This window comes from Cavia porcellus, unplaced genomic scaffold, assembly GCF_034190915.1.
Source record: "Cavia porcellus strain 051 isolate PalLab524CR breed Dunkin Hartley unplaced genomic scaffold, mCavPor4.1 scaffold_1, whole genome shotgun sequence".
Lineage (NCBI taxonomy): Eukaryota > Metazoa > Chordata > Mammalia > Rodentia > Caviidae > Cavia > Cavia porcellus.
In genome coordinates, this window is record NW_026947484.1 from 228,474,518 (window position 1) to 228,497,002 (window position 22,485).

Sequence of the window (22,485 nt, forward strand, 5' to 3'; positions counted from 1 at the left end):
CACCCCTCTACCTGTCACAGAGCCACCCTCCAGTTACCACCCGGCTCTGCTCTACTGCAGACACCACAGCAAGATTCCACCACAGGGGGAAATGCAGCACCCTTCTACTTGAAACTTTTATGCGTTTTTTAATAACTCTTTATTAAAGAAAAATTTTAAAAATAGAGAATTTTGAAAGAAACCCTTATAGAGCTCTAACAGCACAATTCATAATAGCTTAATCTCAAAAGCACCTTGTACATCCATCAACTGGTAAGTAAAGGGTCGGGGATTTAGCTCAGTGGCATAAGCACCTGCCTGGCAGGCATGAGATCGTGAGTTCAATCCTTGGTGTCCAAAAAACAAAAAACAAAAACAGATAAGTAAAGAAAATGTAATACACACAGCACACACACGCACACACAGAGAGACGATGGAGTATTTAGGTAGGAGAATGTGTAACTTTGAGAGCATAATGCTAAGCTAAATAAACAGACACAGAAAGCTAAATATCCCACAGGTTCACTTATAAGAGAAACTCAAAATACAATTAACCTAAAAAGCAAGATAAAAGATAAACAGTGTGGGATGCTTTGTGGAAATGAGAAGGAGATCTAATGATAGAGGAAAATAGAAGGAAGAGTAGAAAAAGAAGAAGTAGAAAGGATCAAGATGTGATATGTGTATTACCAACCCTCCGTGAGGAATGAATTTATTATACAATTATCTGAAAACACACAATAATTTTTAAAAAGCTTTTAAAAAATGTAAAAGCTTTTTTTAAAAAAATTTAAAAAGAAGCCTCCATGTATCCATTACCCAGCTTCAATAATTATCATCTCACAGCCAATATTCTTACCACCACATCTCAAGCCACTGTGACTCGGCTGTCAGACATGCGCTCTCCTCGGTGAGTACTTTAGTAAGATTCTGCTCCTGCAAACAGCTGCAGTGCCATCATCACAGCCCGGCTATCAACAGTCATCCTCCCAGGTCACCAAGCTTCTCATCAACGTTGTCCTTCTCAGAACTGCCCAGTAAACCCTCACTGCTTATCTTTCCATTTATGGGCAGTGTGTCTGAACCAGGATAAAAATGTAGTCCAGCTTCTGTGACTGGTTAGCGAGTGTTTTCTCAACCTTACTTTTTTTTCTGTTTGTTTTCTCTTTAAAGGCATTATTTTGTTGAATGGTTTTCATTTGAATGGTGTTCAACCAACGTTTAATGGCTACTTTATCACTAGGCTTCATTCATATACACTTATCACTGGTCTCTATTCAAATCATATCACGAGTATTTTTAAATGTCCACAAATTCCTTCATATTTCTCCCTTCATACAATGCAGTTTACTTCCACTCCCACTGGCTACCCACGAGGCTTAGTGACCTGCTTCTGGCGGGCAGAAGAGGCAGGAAGCAAGGTGTGAAAGGCCTCGGACACCAAGGCCTGTGGCTATCTCCGTGATCTCCTGCGTCTGGGATCTCTCACTTTGGGAGCAACCACGTTGTGAGGCCACTCAGGCAGCTCACAGAGATGTCCGTCTGTGTGGAGGAGGAGAAGCTTTCTCTCACTGGCCAGTGTTGGAGCTGAGGCCTCCCCTCAGTGACCATCAGAGTAGCTGACCTGGCAGCCTTCAGACGAGAGCCACCCCCGCTGACCGCTTGACTGTCACCTCAGCCAACACTGCACAGCTTCAGCTAACTGCATCCCAGACTCCTGACACACACGGACTGTCAATCAATAAATGCTTATTGTTAAGGGAGCTAAATTCTGAGGTGATCTGTTACCCAATAAAATACAACCAAAGCTATAAATAAACAGCCAACACACAACACTACCTGGCCTCATATCTGAGAACACCCTTCGTTTCCAGTTCAGTAGGTCCAAACTCCACTGCCTTTTCAAGCTCCCAGACACCTTCTCCAGAGAGCTCTCCTGAGCCCTCCACTTCCCAGCTCTCCAACAACTTGGAGACAAGTACTTCTGGAGTCCCTAAAGAACTCTGTTGGCATCTGCTCCTAAGTCAAGCTCCCCTTACTCCCTGAACCCAATTCAGTTAAAGACAAAATCAACCCATCTAATGTTTACCTGCCTGAAATGTCATTTAACCATACAGTTTCACCAAACCAAACTGTTTCTCAGATAACCCAGGAACGCTGATTCCTGCCCTCATCTGCCTGGGCCTTGACCTACAGCCCTTCTGTTCATGGGGCCCTCTCCTAAAAACCTATTTCAACACATTCCTGCCAGCGTGGCCCACCAATGGTGCATACATGACTGTCCCCGCAGACAGCCTATACTATCACACTGGTGACAGAAGTGGTACAGTTGTGCACAAAACAGCCACGCACTACCACCACTGGCTCAAGCTGCCCAGCAGCACGACATGTGAAGCATGGCTCCGTCTCCCCCTCACACCTACCATCCCACCACTACTGCCTTTGTCTTCTCCATAGTACTCACCTGATTTGCACTTCATGATACATCCATCAGCTGCCTTGTCCTCTCCAGACTGTAAGTTCCAGGAAAGCGTGATGTGTTCCGTCCAGGTACCCAGTGGTACCACCCCCTCAGAGTACAGGTACCCAGTGTACCACCCACTACAGAGTCAATGCCCAGTAAAAACTTGCTGAGATGATGTTTAAGACTGAAGCATTTCATACTCCACACAATGGATGCAATACTAAACACTCTGCCACTTTAGGCCTTAATCAATGGTAAGGAAGCCTAATCAATCTCCCTCACTAAAAACAAAATAAGACCTTGAAACAGCCTTAAAAAGGCAATGTTTTTAAAAAGACAATTTAAGGAAAAGTAGCCAAAATGAGCTACTATCTGGTACTTCGTTAGCAGCTCAATTAAGTATTTTTTGAAGTTACTATGTCACTATTTAATTTGATGAATGACCAAATGTGCCCTTCCTTTATACCCTCCTCAACTTGTGGCTCATTTATCATTTCAAAATCTCCTGAAGGGCAAGACTGGATCTTGTACCTCTTAATCCCTTCAGGGACCACATAAGGACCTGTAATCTATGAATGTTTATTAAGCAAATATCAGAATTGACAGCATCTTAGACTAGTCCCTCTCCCTACCCAAAGCACACAGCAGTCACCACTATCTATATACAACATTTCTTCCTACAACAATACTACCATTGAAAAAGTATCTTGATTCATTAGATGAAGTCTCCAGAGCGAATTACTAACAACTTTTATTTTAGCAAAGCCAAGTCAGAGCTGAAACCTTAGCATCCTCCTTGACTCACAACATTCTTGTCTAAACTACAACGCTGCTAACAAAAGAAGAGGTTGATCCTCTATCTGACAAACGGTTCTTACTAAGTCCATAGACTCTACATACACATCTTAAAGGGTTAAATTCTAACAGTGGATGGTGATGTTCAAGATTATTAATGTTGCTTATAAATTACTTCAGTTTATTTAAGTAATATTACAAAAAAAAAAAACTGCAATACAAAATAATGTGACTGTTGATCACTAAGGCACAATTCAGCTCAGAATTGTTCTTTGTTTTTAAGACCAGAACAAGGCTGGAAGGAAAGTGCCTGGCTGCATGATATAATCAAAGTTTTATACCATTCCAAGGACACATTTACATTCATGCCAAAAAAGAACTGTTATCCTAAAGAGAAGGGTGAGCAAACTAGAATTTACAGGCCAAAGCCATCCCACAATCTGTTTTTATATGGCCTGAAAGTGAAGAATGATTTTTATATTTTTAAATTATCAAGCAAACAAGCAAAAGAAAAATAACATATATAAAACTCAAATTTCAGTGTCCATAAATAAAGAGTTATGGAATACATTTTTGTACTGTCTTTGGCTGTGTTTGTGCTGGGTAAGGTCAACAGAAGCCACATGGCCTCCGAGCTGGACACACTTTTATGCCCTTTATAGAAGGTGCTCCTGCCCTCTTTCCTCACAACATGGATACTGGGACCCAATAACCTCTGTTTAAACCTTAACACTGTGACCAACTGATGAACTGTGTGGACTTGAACGAATTACTGAACCACTCTGAACTTCAGTTTTCTCTGCTGTAAAGGAATAAAATACCTACCTTACAGGACCACTATGATTTGTAAACTAACACATATGGAACATTTAAAACAGTAACTAGCATACAATCACTATGATTAATTATACCTACTACTCCGCCTCATTATCAACAGCTTCAAATTGTTTCCCAACTGAAAACCTCACAAAGTGGTAAGACTTCAAACTAGCCCCCAAATCTATCTATCATGGTAGAACTAAAGTATTATGAGACAAGAAAAAAAAAAAATGACCAAAGAAATAAATAAATAAAACAGAAGAACGATTAAGGAGGGTACCAGAAAGGGCAGACGTTATACAGACCCCGCTCAGCAAAAACAGTAGGTGGTCAGATCACAGGGGAAGTATAAATTAGGGTAATTTCATTAAATAACTTCTGTGGGTTCACTGATTACTAATCATCACGTGGGAATTGTCTCTACGGGGGGGGAAAAGCATCCTAAATTCCAATCGAGTGACTTACAAATGAACTGCTGGGTCAAGTCCATGTTTAAACTGAGGACTTCCTGTATTTTACATTCCTCAACAAGTGATACTTGCACTAAATCCTACATCTTACTAACCACGTAGAACAGCTCATTAAGAGGAGACGATTTGTGTCAGGCCCCAGTATGTATAAAGGACTGTTTCCTGCCCAACTCGGAGGAGGTCAGAGATACTCTTCCTTATCTCTCAGCGCTCAATGTACCAGCTTCGCACTTACTCCCTAACACAAAGAAAAGCCCAAGTTCCATAAATAGAGGCCAAGCTCACTCACCATAAATGGATCCACATGCCAGCCACAGCGTAAACGTGGTGCTAAAACATACACTTGATTTGCTACTAAGGATGAAAAAGTGTCTCCTTCTCAGGACTTGCTTTCATTTGAATACCTTCTCTGTGCAAAGCTGAGTTCCTGCCTTTTCTATTTTGTTTAAAACTTATACTCACTGTTCTTTCTGATTATTTCAAAACTCTAGACCTGAGCAACGCCTCTCCCTCTTAAAGAAAGAATCTTTAAAACTCACTACTCCACCACAGTCAAATAACTACCTTTATTATTCCCTTCCCATCTTGATCCCTATAATCCTGGCTATTGCTATGGTTTATCCTTCTGGTAAATTTACCCTGCAGAGGGTAAAAGCACCTATCAAGCACTTTTTAAAAACTTGCTATGTAAGTATGGTGTGTAAACCCTTGAGGAAAGAAATGAAAGATATCATTATCCAAGTAATCTCTGCAAATTGTGCAGGAAAAGGAGACAGGTTTAAAGTGATGCGCCCACGAGTGCTGAAGGTGCTCCTCAGTAACAAGTACAAAAGACTCACTGAGAACGTATCTGCTGGGAGAGTCCTACTGCAGGCTTTGGCTTGAGGGTCAAGGTCATCTGGGCCACAGGACTGACTCTCGGTAGAGTCTCTGCCTTCTTAGATGAAGTGTGCTTTGCTGCTTGCTCAGAAGGGCCCCAAGAAGGGGCAGCCCCAGGATTCCCTCCAAAGGCCGTTGACAAGGTGTCCTGGGCAACTGTTGTCTCACAGGCTTTGCCTTTGGTCCCTGGTTTGCACACACAGAGCTGAGGTCGGAGACACATCCCTCCATTCTGGCACGGTGGAACACAGCTTGCTGCAAAAAGATAACAGAAGCAAAGCTTTGAAGAAAAGCACAGTAGACACTTCATTAATTCTTCCAAAGGGATAACAGTAGCATCTCAATTCTCCAATAAAAATCAAACCATACTTCAGCATTCACAATCATGGTGAGTGGTCATGAAGATGATGGCAGCCAGCATCTACTAATCGCTGCCTATGTGACAGGCACTGTTCTAATGTGTATCAGTAAATTCAGTCCCCCAGAAACTACATTTAGTACATATTTTATTTTTCCTCATGAAGAAACAGACAGAAAGGCAAACTTATTTGCCAAAGGTCACACAATGATTAACAAATAGAAGACCAGGATTCAAACTTAGTGAGCTAGTTGCAAAGCCATCATTCTCAGGTACTTTACTAAACCTCCCTCCCAGAAATGCAGCAGAGAGAGAGAGAGAGACTTTTAAAAATGTTCTGCTGGATTTTTTAAAAATTGTATTCTGTATCTTGTTTAATTTAAAACTTTAGTTTTTTTGGTTTTTTCCAAAACTTGGCAAAAACACAATCCCCAACCCCAGGAAGTATTTCCCTAGAGATCTGCACAGGATATCAGAGCTTGGAGAGACTGTTTTAAAATTTAGTCCAATCAACAATTTTTACACATGAGAAAACCAAGGGCACAAAAGTTGAAAGTCACCCAATATATACTTATTACTTTGTATACAAATTCAGAGCACTAACAGTACAATGAAAAGCAACCAAAACCAAAATTGCTAGGGCACCTAAACTTTGAATCACCAGAGTTGTAGCCAAGAAAGGTTATCAAGTTAGCAGCATTCTGGGTCAGGGGCAACATTTAGTGGATTTGGTCATAGGCAAGGTGCTCTGTGAGTTTAGATTGTGGACTTAAGTTTTATTAGGTAACACCACAGGTCCCTGCATTCCTTTATTTGTTCAAATATATGTATTATGCTCCCCTTATGTCAGTCCACCTGACTTAAATTCTTGATCCTGAGATCACACTATCAGAAGTCCCATAAAATTCAATGCCAGATATAGTCCACAAAATAATTACAATCCAGATGAGGGATGTAAGCCATAGGAAATTCTATTGTTAAGAGCCAAATTACCAAGGCCTGACAGCTCTGAAAGCTATTCATTTCCTACAAAAGGAGAAGGCATTTTTCTCATCTTAGTACAATGTTATTTTTTAGTGATAGCAAATAAGAAATTGCCCCAAAGCAGCAGAATGATAAATTTTCGCAAAATTAGAAAGGAAGAGCAGCTCAGTGGAAGAGCCCTTACCTAGCATGCACAAGGCCATAGCTTCAATCCCCAAGGTGTTTGGGGCATCAAGAGCACAGCGGCTGCCTGTTCTAAAATGGTCCCCAAGGGTTGCTCCCATATTAGGCTTGCAGAATCAGAATTCAAAAAGCTATGGGCTTCCAGAATGCAGGATGCTAACACTTCAGCATTCTCCTAACTGAATGTCACAAGAATGGGAACAGAAGGGGCCAGGAGTGAGGACCAGACTAAGCTTTCAACACTCGGCCTCTACCAGAGCTCACCCCTGGCACTTTCATGTATAAGTTCTCTGCATGCTTTCAATTAGAAACACATTTCAGCTTAACATCTGAGAACGATTTCCGCTTCTCCTCCCTCCCAAGGTGTACTGCAAAAGTCTACTACCAGGAAGCAGCTTGCGAAAGCCAAGGACTGAAATCATCCAAAATACCACTCAACGTGCCACAAGAGACTGTCTTTATGAAGACATAAATGGATTAGAAGTATAAAAGGGGAACTCTTTGGTTTAACTATGGAAATTTTGCATGGAGTACAGGGAACAGGGAGGAGGTAATAAAAATAAAACATAGTAAAAATTTACTAATATAGTTATTTTCTACTGAAAGAAAAGCAAAGCATGCTCTCTAATAGAATGACTACATACAGTACCATCCTCCTGCAGTCCGTTTTTAAAGGAGAATGAGAAGACCATATTCTCTTTCACCTACCCTACCAGGCAGGAACGCCTTGCTCCACAGCATACAGAAGAGGAGGAACTGACTTGAACTGAGACAGAGGACCAATACCCCGCTCTTTTATTTTTAAAGCAAAAGAAGGAATATTTTCCCTGTGTACAAATTCTCAGGATCTCTACTGGTCCCTTCCAAAAGTCCATTCATCTGTCATTGTCTTCTTCATGACCAATGCAAAAACTTGTGAGTATTCACCAGAAAACTTATTCTAACTGAGGTGTTTAACTATGTGGGATATTATAAATAACATTACAGAACTATTTTAAAAACTAGTTTTTCCTACCTGTTGATCCTGTCTACACCTGGCCACTGTGTTTCTGAGCAATGAGCAAAGATCGAGATCTAATCAGCACCTGGGCAGCAGTCCCCAAGCTTCAAAGTGCACATCACCTGGGGAGATTTTAAAACTCCAAAAATAAAAGCCTAACTCCAGCCTGATTATATTAGCATCTCCAGGAAGGGGCCACAGGTATTAGTACTCTTAAATCCTAGGCAACTGCATCAGGCCACTACAAAATGAGCAGTCACATCTGAGGAGCAGGAAGAGGACAAAACTCTAATCCAAACTTACTGCCAGACAGGTCCTCCTAAAATGCTGCTCTTTGAATCATTTTTTCTCCTCTTCATTCAAAAACTTTTAGCACCATTTTGTTGCCCATGGCATAATCTGAAGACCCTGTCCATCTGGCCCCAATTCCCCAGGATGTCACTGCAGAAGCTCCCCCAGCCTTGAGACCGTCACCTCCTTGGGTCTGCACACAGGTGCCCAGACCAAAAACACAGCCCCTCACTTCTGTAAGTGCAAGAGAAACTTCTGGTCCTTCAGTCCTTCCTTGTGTGTGTCTCTCCCAAAGGCCTGCCCACCTCACCAGGACCTTAGCACCATCTGAGCGCCGGTCCTTTTTCATCACTCACTGCACAGCTCCTGAGTGCTGCCACACAGTCAGCTTTTTATAGTTCTCTCCTACTCGCCAGCTAGACCATCAGCAGTGAGGTCAGTTAAGTGGTTTGTGCAACACATTCTGTTCCAGAGGACAAGACTTCATCTTGCTTAAAGGAGTAATACAGATGCAGAGTCACTACCTTCTAAATGATGCTGGGATTTAAGGGCATCTCTAAAAAGAGATAAGTCTATGACTGCATCACTGGGCTTGGTTTATAGTCTACTCAGTCTCCAGTCCTTCAAAGCAAATGTTTTTCCATCAAAACTAATATTCAAATATACTTGCACTGTGCATATAAAGTCTTTAAAAGTATATGATGGTTACTCATAGGAAATGTTTGAGCAGCACAGTATGTTCCAGAAAAAGTCCAAAGGGAGAAACTGAAAAAAAAAAAAAAAAGAGGGGGGATGGGCACTAGTCAAGAACAAAGAGAAACTATCACACTCAAAGAAGTTGTGACTGGTTAGTAAATTTCCAATACAAAAGCCCATTAAAGGAGTTCGCCTAAGACATTCCGGAACAGCAGAAAGTAAGAGCTTCTGAGAGCCCTCAGTATGTGGCAATGAATTTAAAAGGAAGTGGGGAAAACAGCAATTGATAAAGAGGATAACATTGCAAAAAAGACTGTTGCTCAAGAAAGTACAATGAGTTATTAACCCTCTTGCCTCCCTCTTCATTCCAAACACAAAATATTTATTTAAAAAAATATATTTTTACATTTAAAAAAAATCATTTCTACCGACTCGTGATGGAACAACTGTTACCAAACAAGGCTTTTTGTCATAAACAACTGGAAGGCTGGATGTAAGACGTAAAACAACTGTTTTTGCAACACTGAACAACCAGCAGCAAGCAGCTGTGATTCCCAAGCCATCAGTAAGAAGTGCCCGAGGACGAGCGATCCTCTGCAGAGAGCACTCAGTGGACCACAGCCGGGAGAGGACAAATAGACCAGGCATCATGAGTCTCTGCACAGGCACGAGGTGAGGGCAGGTAAGCCCCACTCAGGCTGCGAAGTCCCAGAGCTCCCCTAGGGCACAGACCCTGTGCTGAGCTGCCACAGTCAGGACACTTAGTTGAGACCCCAGAACTGCACTCCTTTGAAAAAGACAATATAATCTCCATTATTCAAAATCAGATAAGAACAGTACTGAAACAAAAAATGAACAATAAATCACAATTATAAGTACAGACACAAAATACTTAAATAAAACATTAGTAAATCAAACACACCAGTATTGCAGAACCAGAAAAGAAAGCAGAACTAATTCCAGAAATACAAGGATGGCTCTAATGTTAGCAGATCTATTAGTATAATTCCTCATATGTTAAAAATTAGATAACAATTTAACTCAAGCAGTATAGAAATGTTTCCAATAAAATTCATCACTTATTCATTGTAACAAATACAAAGGGCTTTTCTCACTCTAGTTAACAATGTTTAGAGCAAATCCACAAAAAACAGCAAACAAAGACCTACAGCAAATATAGGGAAAACATACAAACATTGTTAACAAAACTGGAAATAAATCTAAGTGTCCACAATAATCTCTGACAGTGTTGCACCCCAGGGCCCAGACAAGTAAAAGATCTAACTACCATAAACCAAGAAATAAATACCATTATTTGTAATTTTCCTAGTTTTGTACATATGAAAGTTCTACAAAATATTTTAATTGAAAGAAAAGTCAGCAAAGTTCTCCTCAAGTATAGCAGTGATGGCGAACCTTTCAGAGCTTTCAATGATACAAATGCCTGCTGTTCGCATGTGTGCCATAGATTTGCCACCACTATTCTATACCTGTCCAGAAAAGCAGACAGTACTCCTGTAATGATATGTAACTATACAAATGTAATGTTAAAAATTACCATTCACTATGGCTAGGTTAATTATAAAGCATCCTACATAAATATAACAAAAAATATGAAAGACTTTTGAAGGAAGTTACAAAGCATTTAAAGACAAAGCAAACCCCAGAATATATATATCAAGGTACATCACATACATGTATTATAAAATTTAATTCAAATAAACAGTATTCTCTCCAAATATTTCTGTAAGTTCAATATCAGTCAAATCAAAATCTTACAGCAGTTTTTCAGAGAAACTGACGAGGCAATTCTGAAATTAACAGTGGGACATTAAAGAATAATCAAAACAATGCTTCAAAAAAAACATCATGGGAACATCTGCTCAATCAGATATTACTAAGGCTCAAATAATTAAGACAATGAGATACTGGTTCAGAGACAGAAAAACAAGTTAGCAAAATTTCATAGGAAGCCTATAAAGAGGTTTGTTTATTCGATGAACAGCAGCTTGGGAATACAATGGAGGAGACAGACCACAGCAAGTCAGCAGGGAAACAGCAGACTTAATAAATGGTGTTCGAAAAGAAACGATCAGGCGTTCTAAGGTAACTGAAATAATCTGTCTTTCCTTCTCTGTGTCTGTCCCAAAGGCCTGCCCACCTCACGGGGACCTTCGCACCATCTGAGCTCTGGTCCTTTTTCATCACTCACTGCACAGCTCCTGAGTGCTGCCACACAGTCAGCTTTTTACAGTTCCCAGCCAGACCATCAGCAGTGAGGTCACTTAAGTGGCTTATGCAACATATTCTGCCTCACCTAAGAATACACATTCTAGGTTTTTGAAACAAAATCTACCTTCATCACTCAAAACGCAGATAAATCAGTGAGAAAACAGTAAACAAAGAAAAACAGACGCAGGATAGAAACCAACTATTCATAGATGAAGAAATTCAAAATGCAGCAAGTGAACATGAAAACATACTCAGTGTTAAATCACCTGAGACCTGCAAATCAAATAAGATCAGATGCCACCTGCAATAAAGTGGCAAAAACTTTAGCCATGGAGTGTCCCCAGAGACCGGGCAAAGGGAACAACTACACACTGCTTAGGGGGTGGCAGCAGGTATTATATCACATTCTGTGAAAAGCAATCTGCAAGACCTGATACAGTGGTAATGTGAGGACCCTCTCACTCAGCAACTTGACTTCTAGGCTGCCACAAAAACACGAAGACATACACAGAAACAATCACTGTGTGTTAATTACAGACACTGGCACTGACCAATGAAACTATGAACAAACTGTGGTACGTTCATACAATGGCACACTGTACGGTAGTTAAAATCATGACCTAGATCTGTATCAAGCAACATGGAGAGTTCTGAAAATGATGGCTGAAGAAAAACACTTAAAGGTGCTATTCTACAAAGCTGTTTTTATCACTATCTACATAAATTTTAAAACAGTCTCATGTACTCATGGATACATATGAGATTAAGAAAAGTATAAAATATATCTGAAATTCACTAAAGTTATAACAGAATCGTTTCTGCGAAGAAAGTAGAAAAGAGAAAAAATATTTTTTAAAATTTTTAAAGGAAAAAAAGAAGAAAAAAGTATAAAGGTACAAGTAATACAGAATTACAAAAAAATGGTAAGAAATCACTAGTAATAGATTACATATTGTCATCTTAGAAATAGTTGTCCAAGTTACAGGATTAAAGCATACAAAGTGGACATTCAAACAGTGAGATTGCAAACAGTTGTGTTCAGTGATCCAACAAAAACTCAGTAATATGGTTATCTAAACTCCCCTAAACACACTTGCTGTTGTAACCTTTACAGCACTTTTTTCCCCTCTCTTTTTTACAGCAAAATTTATACATTTTGGGTTTTATTACCCCTTAGTTCTTACTGCTTTTTTGAAAAAAATATTTTTAAAGATAGAAATAAAAGGCCAATGATATAGCTCAGCGGCACAGCGCCTGCCTGGCAAGCTTTGAGGTCATGAGTTCAATTCCCGGCACCAAAAACAAACCAACAAACAAATAAATAAATAAATGATAGAAATAAAGTCATTTTACAGGAATATTTTTTCCTTTAACAGATGGGCAGTAAACTAAATAAAAGCATGGGTAGCAAACATGACAAGTATACATATAGTAACTACGACTATTCTCTCTCTTGCACTTTTCAACTTTTCAAAATCAGCTTTTTCAGCAAGCTAACGAGAAGTCCCTGAGAAGGGAGGGTAGTTAAAAACCTGCTCCTTCATCACAGGGTGGAGGGGGGATGAAGTAGGGCCAGTCACAAGGGAGGAAACTGCCACCAAGCCAAGGATGCTCGCACCAGGCTCGCACAAAACCACAGCACTGAGCTTGGGGAAGGCAGGTCAGGCAGCAAAATCCTCCTCCTCCCATACGACCAGCCTGATCCTGTGAAAACACGCTTTCATCATCTGAAACAGCCGAAATCAAGGGAGCGAGCTTTCCATTCTTGGTCTGAACGGTAAATAGTCTCGGATTTCTTGCCCATTTGACTCTACTCCGGTTTGACATGCTGATCCTCAAGTTCTTTAAAAGTTCAGTGACTGTATTTTTAGGAAGCAACCCATGCCCTCGAGCCCAGCCTTCACTGCTTTTCGTTCTAAAAACGTAACCCTGGATATATTTAAAACTTGTCCCAGCCACTCAGCACAAACAGTGTGACTCTGCTCCTCGCCTTCCTCTCCAAACAAGTCGCAGCTTGTCCACTGCATGTGTCCTGGGGAGAAATGCGAGTCGCGCTGTGCGCTCTGTGATCAGAGACAGCAGGTGAGCAAAGGCTCTGCCGCGTACGTCTTCACGGCCATGCCCAGCTGCCCTTTGAAGTGAGTCAGTAACAAGAAGCGGCCTCAGATCACAGGGAGCATACCGTGAGGTCACGCATTTGCGGCTCCTCTGTCTCTCCTTATAGCAAACCCAAATAACTGCGCCATTCTCACTGTGCTAACTGGCTCTCTAGGTCAGCCGCCTCCAAAATCCCTACAGAGGAAGAAATATTAGCACAGCATCCCAATGCCTCTTCCATGCAGCCTTCTGCGATGACGAAGTATTCCCCCAGAGCTGAATTTTCTAGATGAGTGAACCACATCCCACAAAGCACCCATACATGAACCTCGGAGGGCTCTGAGCATCATGAAAATCCACCTGAAATACTTGAGGACAGGTGTGTGTGTGCGTTTTCACCGTTCCACCTCCCACAAAACCAGACTTGTCAGGCAGCAGGGGCTTTCTGCCACTTTCCTATATCGTTTGCTCCTCTAATCTACTCTCAGGTAATGTCACTGAGCTGACAGATGAGCACAGCATAAATCACACAGGCGAAAGGCACAAAGGCTGTGAGCGGCATCTGTTCTATTCAGGAGCCCGATGCCCAGATGTCACCCCATCTACCTACTTGCTCACAGGCTGCATTCTAGAAGGCTGAAGTCCTCTAAGCTGAGCTCAGCAGGAGTGGCTGCTACCATGTGATTGGATGTTAAAACAGGCAGTCGTCTGGAGCCAAGCACACCACTCCCGATGCCATCAATAACTGCAAAATCACTCACAGAATGTAACCTAATTACATCATGTCATGTAATGAAAAACAACCAGCAGTTTTCTGGGACTTTGTTTTATTACTGCTGTTATATGACCCTGGTGTTTTTTTGTTTTTTACACTTGCAGAACCTTAACAATAAAAGGAACAAAGTTCAAGATGCACAACTTAAAGACTATATGAACATTTACATGAATTAAAAGTAGCAAAAGGGAAAAATAATTCAGAAAAAATATTTTTAGAAAATGTCATTATATAGAGAAAATTGTTTTAAGAAATACCAAAACCAAATAATTTTAAAGGACAAAGATAATAATTAACACAAAAGAAATTCAATTAATAAATAAATGCAGGATAGTGCCTGAATTAATGAAGCTATCAAAAGAAATGCAAACTAAAAATCAAGATATACCATGCCAACTTAATTGCAGGGGAGGGAGGGCTTTGAGCATCATGCTGGCCCAGAACTCATTATGTAGCCTGGCCTCAAACTTATGACAGTTCTCCTGCCTCAGGCTCCCAAGTGCTGGGATTACAGGCATGTGCCACCTGCCCAGTTTTAATTTTTAACAAAATGTAAAAAATGTTAATACAAAGAGTGCTACAAAGAAGGAAGTAAAATAGTACAAGCCTTGTATAAAGCAGTTTAACAATGTGTTAACTATTTCAATAGCCTAATTTTAAGAAATGCACCCTAATGATCAAAAGAGGCAATAACTACATGTGTACATGTGTCTGGGTATCCACAGCAGTGCTATTTGTACCAACAGAAATCTCGAAAGGACCATAAAGTTTGGGCCAAATACTATGCAATACAAATATTATGCAACCATTCAAAATCTGAATAAAGTGTGGAATAATATTAACATGAATACAAGCACAATGTTATTTCATTCTTCCCGTATTCATTCCTTAAGCACATTCTCTAACATTAAACTAAACTTGGTCTGCATACCTGAGTCCTTACTTAACTAACAGTACTAAGTACAGGTTGAACATCTCCAATCCAAAATCCAAAGCACTCCAAAATCCAAAAATTTCTGAGTGCCAACAAGAAACCATAATGGAAAATTCCATGCCTGACCCCATGCTGGAAGCCTGCCCCTCAGTGAGGCCATGTCAGAAAATGGACGAATCTTTAAGAGGTGCAGTCTAGTACTAGGTCATCAGTTCTGGTACTAGGTAACTAGGTAATTGGCTCAGAGGAGATTAAGCAGCTCTCTTGGGAATGTAGCTCCCACAAAAGTGAGTTGTGACAGAAGAGCAAGACTGGCCCCTTCCGGTTCTCTAGGTTCCTATGATGCCATGGGATCCCTCTTGCACTCACTGCCCCCACAAGGCTCTGACCTGAGGCTAAAGAAAGGGAGCCACTAATCTTGGACTTTCAGCCTCCAACACTGTTGAGCACTGTGAGCTAAATAAACCTCTTTTCTTTATGCATTTCCAAGCCTCATGTATTGGTTACGACAATGAAAAACAAATAGATTTCAGCATGTGAATTATGGGAAAACATAAGTTAGCCCATAACACGTGCCATCACTTCTGTACCTTCATGATGGTCTCAACTCAGTAACATGTGGGAAAGCAATGTGCTGAAGCAATCCTGCTGCCACACCGCGGAAGCGGGCCGTGCACACTGGCACAGACTTTCTGTGAAACACTGGCCCCTTTTTAGATGGCACCAAAAACATCTAGCCCTAAATACAAACATTGTCATATGTCTCACTGTTGTAAATTTTACACACAAATAGTCTACTGCAGTATTACAATCAATGTAGGAATAAAAACTAGAAATATCCTACCCACAAAAACAATAAAGGGACAGATAAAAATTGTGTAATACTGTCATTAAAAATGTCTAAAAATGACATTCAATGATAAGAAATAATGCTTATGAAGTACAGCCAAGTTTAAAAAAAAATCCCACTTTTTCTTGAACCAACTCCAGTGAGCCTTGGACTTCCACATTTTCCTTGAATCTAACCCCAGGACAACCAGGACCTTTAGGTTCATAAATCCATGGAGTTCTCCATTCTCTCCCTTCTTGACAACCACCAGCAGCACAGGCCGCAGATCTGTCATCTCCCTCCTCATCGCGCTCTCCCTTGGCTATTGAGATGTCACACACAGCCATCTCCTTCCTAGCTTGCCACCAACCCCTCCCTGCTCAGTCACCTCTCCTCTCCCCGGCCTCTAAGTCCTGCAGTGTCCTAGGGACTGCCTGCTCCATGAACACCTTCCCTGATGAGTACATGCAGTCCTATGGCTTTGATTTCTATCTAGGCTGTGCCCAAATTCAGATATCTGGCCTTGACCTCCAAAACTCTAGATTTCCATATCCAACTGGACACCATATGAATATCTAACAGGCTGGCCAAACTCAGCACAGCTTTTGTCCCTAGCCTCAGCCCAAACTCTAAGACCCACTCCTTGCTAGCATTCATCTCTCTAATGTGTGTCTCACCCAACACATTAATGAGCACATTCTGGCTATGGTAACAAAGCCACAAAATGGTTGGCTTAAATAATAGGAATTACTGTCACAAAGTTCTGGAGGCCAGAATTCTGAAATCAAGACTCCAGTGGAATGGTTCCTCCTGAGGGCTGTGAAAAAGAATCCATCCCTTCCCCTCACCCTATTTCTGGTCACCAGGCTTGCTCGTCCTGTGTCTGTGCACTTCCTTCTATCTATGCCTATGTCTAAGTCCACTATCCCCAAGGACATCCGTCATCCTGAGACACACAGACAGGCAGACACACACACGTGCACACACATACAGTCGTTTTAACTACCACTGCATTAACCTTGTTTCCAAACTTCTAAGGTGCTGGGGGTTAGGACTTCAGCATCTAAAAAGGGAACAATATTTCAACAAACAATACCAAGTCATCATGTTTGCCTCTTCTCTTTTTCTCATGAGCTGCAATCCATCTCCAAATCCCACTATGTATTTTAAATATGCCTGGAGTCGCTGTTCTCACCACCTTCCACCCGCTCCTCCTCCCCACCACCTGGCTTTGACAGTCTGCGCTCACCAGGGAAGCCAGAGGGATCCTCTAGACCCAGGGCCAGATACCACCACTCCTCTGCTCCAACCCGCCCCCCACTCCACTGAAATGCAAAACCCTCATTTCTACAGCCTGTGAGCTTCCGCCACTTCTCCTGTCATCTACCAGCACGCCCCTGAGTACCCCACTTCGCCACACTGGCTCCCTTGCCACTCCCTGGAACACCAAGCTTGCTTCCACTGGGCTCTCACGCTGGCTGCTGCCAGCCTGTGCCATCCTTCGCCAGGTTCTCATGAGCTCCCTCGCTCTTTCAGGACCATCCCCAGCACCGCAGCAGCCTCTGTGCCTCCAACCCTCTACCTGCCTGGTTTCTCACCATCCCTGTGTGTTACATTTATCCAGTGACTTTCTGCTTCTCTTGCTGAAGTATAAGCTCCACAGGGAGAAAGATGAGGATGGCTTTTGCTTTTGGGTCTAAAACACCATTTGGCTCCTAGAAGCCGATCAGTGAGTAACTGAGGAAGGAATAAATGCATACGGAAAGAAAAACAGATTTAAATGACAATTATTTACCTACAAGTGGTGGAATCATGCAAGTGATTAAATTTTGTTCATGTTGTATTTTCCACATTTTTTAAAATGCCCTGTTACTAGTTTTACTGTATGGCGAAAATCACCAACACTTTGCTGAAAAGAAATGTTAGCTCACAGGACTACTTTAAATATATTTACAGTTTTAAGGGCTGTTACTTCTACAATGTGACAATATGTGAGACAGAGTATTATGTCAGACTCTATGATAGCTATACTATACTGAATTTGTATTATTTTTACTTTGAAACTTATTCTCAACCTACTATGCCTGATTCATATGCCTAGCACTATTTTTAACATGCTCAATGAAAAGCTGGCTTTTTATTTTCATCAACCAGAAATGCTGAACAAGAAAAGCTTTTATGAAAACTGGAGCAATAAAAAAATAAGCTTTATTAGATTAAAATGACTGCCAATCTGAGACTTAAGTACCTGAACCTTTGTTTAAAATAAAGAGAAAAAACCAGACACGGTAGTGCACACCTATAATCCCAGCACTCGGGAGGCTGAGGCAGGTGGACTGCCAGGAGTTCAAGGCCAGTCTGAACTACATAGTGCGACCCTGTCTCAAAGCAAATAAACAAAAAAGATAAATGGAAAAAAGACTAAGTTTGAAAACATAACTGACTCTGACTAGACTGTGACATACAGTGATTAAAACCAGGGTCTAGGGGATTTCACTTAGTAGCGTAAGTGCCTGCCTGGCAAGAGCGAGGACATGAGTTTAATCCCTGGCACGCATGCGCGCACACACACACACACACACACACACACACACACACAAACGAGTCCACTGAAGCCAGGTAGCCAAAACCAAGCCAGCACTCGGGCGCTGACTAGCTACATGACCTCAGACATGTTTCTATTGCCTTTGCAGTGTTTCCTTCTATAAAATGGGAATGATAAGAGAGCTTGTACGTAGATTAATACATGCAAAACACTTAGGATAGACCCTGGTCCAGCATACCAGTTATGGTTTGCATTTATAGATGTCTCCCCAAAGCCCCGGGTGGTCCTAGGTGGGGCTTTTTCAGAGGTGGCTGGATCTAGAGTGTGTGACACTGGGATTGATTCACAGTGCAATGCTAGGCTCAAGGGCACTAGGATTAAGAGTGTGCGTGCTACCCTCCTGAAGCAGCCTTGATAAATATAAGCGATAAAAAGACCTGTGTCCAATCATCCCTTATTGCTTTGTCACCTTCTGCCCATCACAAACTATTTCTCCTCGGTGATGCCTATCTGCCTTGCCACCCTGCCTTGGAGCCAGCTCATAATGGACTCAAACCTCTACAAAGGTTTGAACTAAACAAAACCTTTCCTCTTTGACTTGAAGTGTCAAAGATTTTGTCTCAGCAACGAGAGAAAAGTATCTAAGACAGTACCAAACCACCAGTCAGGTGTCAAGTATTACCACCCCACGCACTGAATTTATCCATGCACATCAAAATAGCTTTCAAGGAAGCTTTAGAGAAGCAGGTCACATTTCTATCTCAGACAGAATTTTATTTCTACCACTGGAATTATACACTAAAACAACCTTACTCATTGAATCAAACATAATTAGTTACCACTTTTTCTTTCCTTCCCACACTTAACTCATTCAAAGTAAAACTGTGACAGCTGCAGAATGACAGAGCATCACTAAATTAAAATAAAACATTACACAATCACTCCCATACTAAAGACTCATATTTCCAAGCTCATTTTCATAACTGAATGAAGGATAATAACTAAGTAAGTGAGATGGAGCCTTTTTAAATAACCCCTTGATTTATTTTGACAACATTCCTTAAGGTACATTAATAGCATTCTGTGACTCAGGAAAAAGAACTCTGAAAGAAATTCAATACAAACCCTGCCAAAGCTCTTCTTGCTAAAATAAAAATGCCTTCAAATTTCCCTGCTGCCTGTGCTCCATAATAGAACATAAATGTACTGTGGACACAGCTCTCGCTACAGCAGACTCTTACACGCTAAAGAGAGCTCTACAGTTGAAGCCGCACTGAAATATGAGACCACTCCGCTAAGAGGAAGGACACTGACCAGCAGATGATGCATCCACAAACAACCAACCTCTGGCCACTAGCTCTCTTGCTATGCAAATGTGATATAGTCATTTTCAAAAATTAAGTTGAAGGGCCGGGGATACAGCTCAGTGGCACAAGCACCTGCCTGGCAAGTGCAATATCCTGTGTTCAGTTTCCAGTACTAAAAAAAATTAGCTGAAATACAACTCTGGGCTTCAAGAACCCATGAGAAAACAGCTGAAAGGAACAAGCAAAGCTCTACTTTCCAACCAATAATACGTAAAATTTAAAATGTTTAAAACAGGCATTCTCATTCCTGACATCCTCCTGAATGGCAAAATTATTATTGTAAACATGGGAATTTTAAATATTGCTCTTAGGGCTTGTGAATACAGCCTACTGGCATGGAGAAAATAGTGTTTATCCTAGATTTTTGTATGCATTCAAGTTTTCTAAATTAATCTCTGAGATTCTTCTTTCTATAAGCTCTGATCATTTCGGAAATGAAATGTAACCAATACGGAAACAGAAATTTAAATAGTCAAGGCCAAAAATTAACAATTATTAATTATCTGTTGGGAGTTGCCAAATTTAAAAGAACTATATTCTTTTAAAACATTAGGGGAAACTTCTCGTTAAACAGTGGGTCATCATCATCATCATTAGGTGTTACTATCTTTTAAATTTTTCATGTTTTTATGTTTTATAAGAAAATAGAACTTATTAAAGGATGAATCTAATCTTGTTATTGTTCAAAATAAGTGAACAACTAATTTATTTTATTAGTAATTTTGTCTTTGTTTTCTTATACATAAATAAACTTTCCCTAATAAGGAAATCATAAAGAAGAAATAAGGAAACTCTGTACAATAAATCTGTAAGTAACAATTTTAGTAAAGTCATGAAAAACACATCAATAGCCACAAATCTCATGACTGCCTCACAGACTATGCAAAAATCTACTTGCAATCCACAATCCCCTGAAGACCCCTATGCACGCCTAGTGACCACTTTTTCTTGAGATTTTTTCCATTATTTGTGATCACTACATTCACTGCATGATTAGGAAGAGGTGTCTATGGAGTAGGCATAAAGAAGGAAGTAAAAACAGATGATTGCAGTGCCAGCCTCTAAGAGGACCTGAAATACAGCTTTATGTGGCACTTTCCATGGAAAGACAACAGAGTTCACATTCCCTCCCACTTGAGCCTGAGCTGGACCTTCAACTAATGAAATGTCCAAGTGCCATTCAGAAACCCGTAAGCCCAGGCATTCACGTGAGACAGCAACGCTTCTTCCTTCTGGGAACTGAGGCCCCCAGCCAAGAGCCCCAGATGGGTTCCCAACAAGTAGCCAGCACCACCTTGTCCTCCACTAGAGTATGTTACCTTAGAAGTCCATCTTCCCCTCCCTGTCAAGCCACCCAGGCTGACACCCCATGGAATAGAGGCAAGCCATTCTATTGAATCCTGGCCAAATCACAAAATCAGGAGCTAACAGAATGACTGCATTTGTTTTTAAAACACTACATGTCAAGGTGGTTGTTTTGCAGAAATAGATAACTGGTCCTCCCAGAGAAGAATCACTGTACTTCATCTCAGCGCTCCTGCTAATCCCATCACAGTAAGCCCCTGCAACAACATGCTAGGTTGTAGAACCACGTGTTTAAAATAAAAATTAGCATAGATGAGTAACAACCTCAAGAATTCTGTTAAGCAGAGAAAACAGGTGTCTTTATTTCTGCACTTTTCAAACACTGAATATGATTTCATATAAAGCTTTCTAATAATTTCCTGGCCAAGTTATATGGTACACAAAAGTGCTCATTTTTGGTAACACTAACCCAGCTGAACACTATTTTCCAAATGCGGATATATGGATATATCTCAACTTTGACACACAAAAAATTGAACTGTACATGACAAATTAACTGTATGGTCTGTGAATTACATCTCAATGAAGCTATTTTTTTTTTTTTTTTTTTGGTCTTTTTCGTTTTTATCAGTACCAGGAATCGAACTCACGACTGCCTGCTTGCAAGGCAGGCACTTATGCCACTGAGCTAAATCCCCAGCCCCGCTAATTTTTTTTTTAAATCATCGTGCCCATGTAAGATGAATCCATCAAAGAGCTTAATTAGCTCAAGGAAATTTATGAGCACAGGTGCAAACAAATTTGTGCAGCTCAAAATAAAAGACCCAATCCAAAAGTGGTAAATATAATCAACATACACTTCTCAGAAGACAAAAGGCCAATACTACAAAAATATTCAACATCAATGGCCATGAGAGGAATGCAAATTAAAACAACACTGAGGTTCCATCTTACTCCAGGAAGACTGACAGCCCTTATCAAGAAAGTAAACAATTACAAACACTGGCATGGCTGCAGGGAAAAGGAAACCTTTCTACATTGGTGGTGGGAATAACTAGCACAACCCCTCTGAAAATCAATATGGAGATGCCTCAGAAAAATTAAATTGCAAATCCGTTTGACCTCGCTGTTCCCCTCTAGATATCTTTCTGAAAGAGTTAGACATCATTTTACAGTGATGCATGCATACATACAAGTTTATAGAAGCACAATTCATAATAGCTAAATCTTAGCAGCCTATATGTACATCAACCAATGAATGTACAAAAAAAATGTGGAGATCATCCTCCCTGTGAGTCAGCAGAAGCCATGCTGGGTCTGGGAGGACCCCACCAAGAAGCCAGTTCCAGTAAGCTGCACAAACCATGCAGGGCCTAGGAAGAGGGAAGCCAGACCAGTCTCTCCATGCAGCAATGCGCAGGCTAAGAATTAAGAGCTACTTCCTCTGAAGCAACTGGCTGGTTCAGAGGACAGCTTAGGTTGA

The 22,485-nt window shown here is 40.9% G+C and overlaps 1 protein-coding gene across 5 annotated transcripts in view; it reads right to left on the minus strand.

Annotated features, from left to right (window-relative positions):
* Positions 1-22,485, minus strand: part of Ltbp1 (latent transforming growth factor beta binding protein 1) — a 405,267-nt gene that overhangs the window by 338,010 nt on the left and 44,772 nt on the right. For all 5 annotated transcript variants that reach the window (XM_063230019.1, XM_063230015.1, XM_063230027.1 and 2 more), the window contains exon 3: positions 5,367-5,661. In XM_063230019.1, coding sequence (XP_063086089.1) covers positions 5,367-5,661 — 295 coding nt within the window. The remainder of the gene's footprint in view (positions 1-5,366; positions 5,662-22,485) is intronic.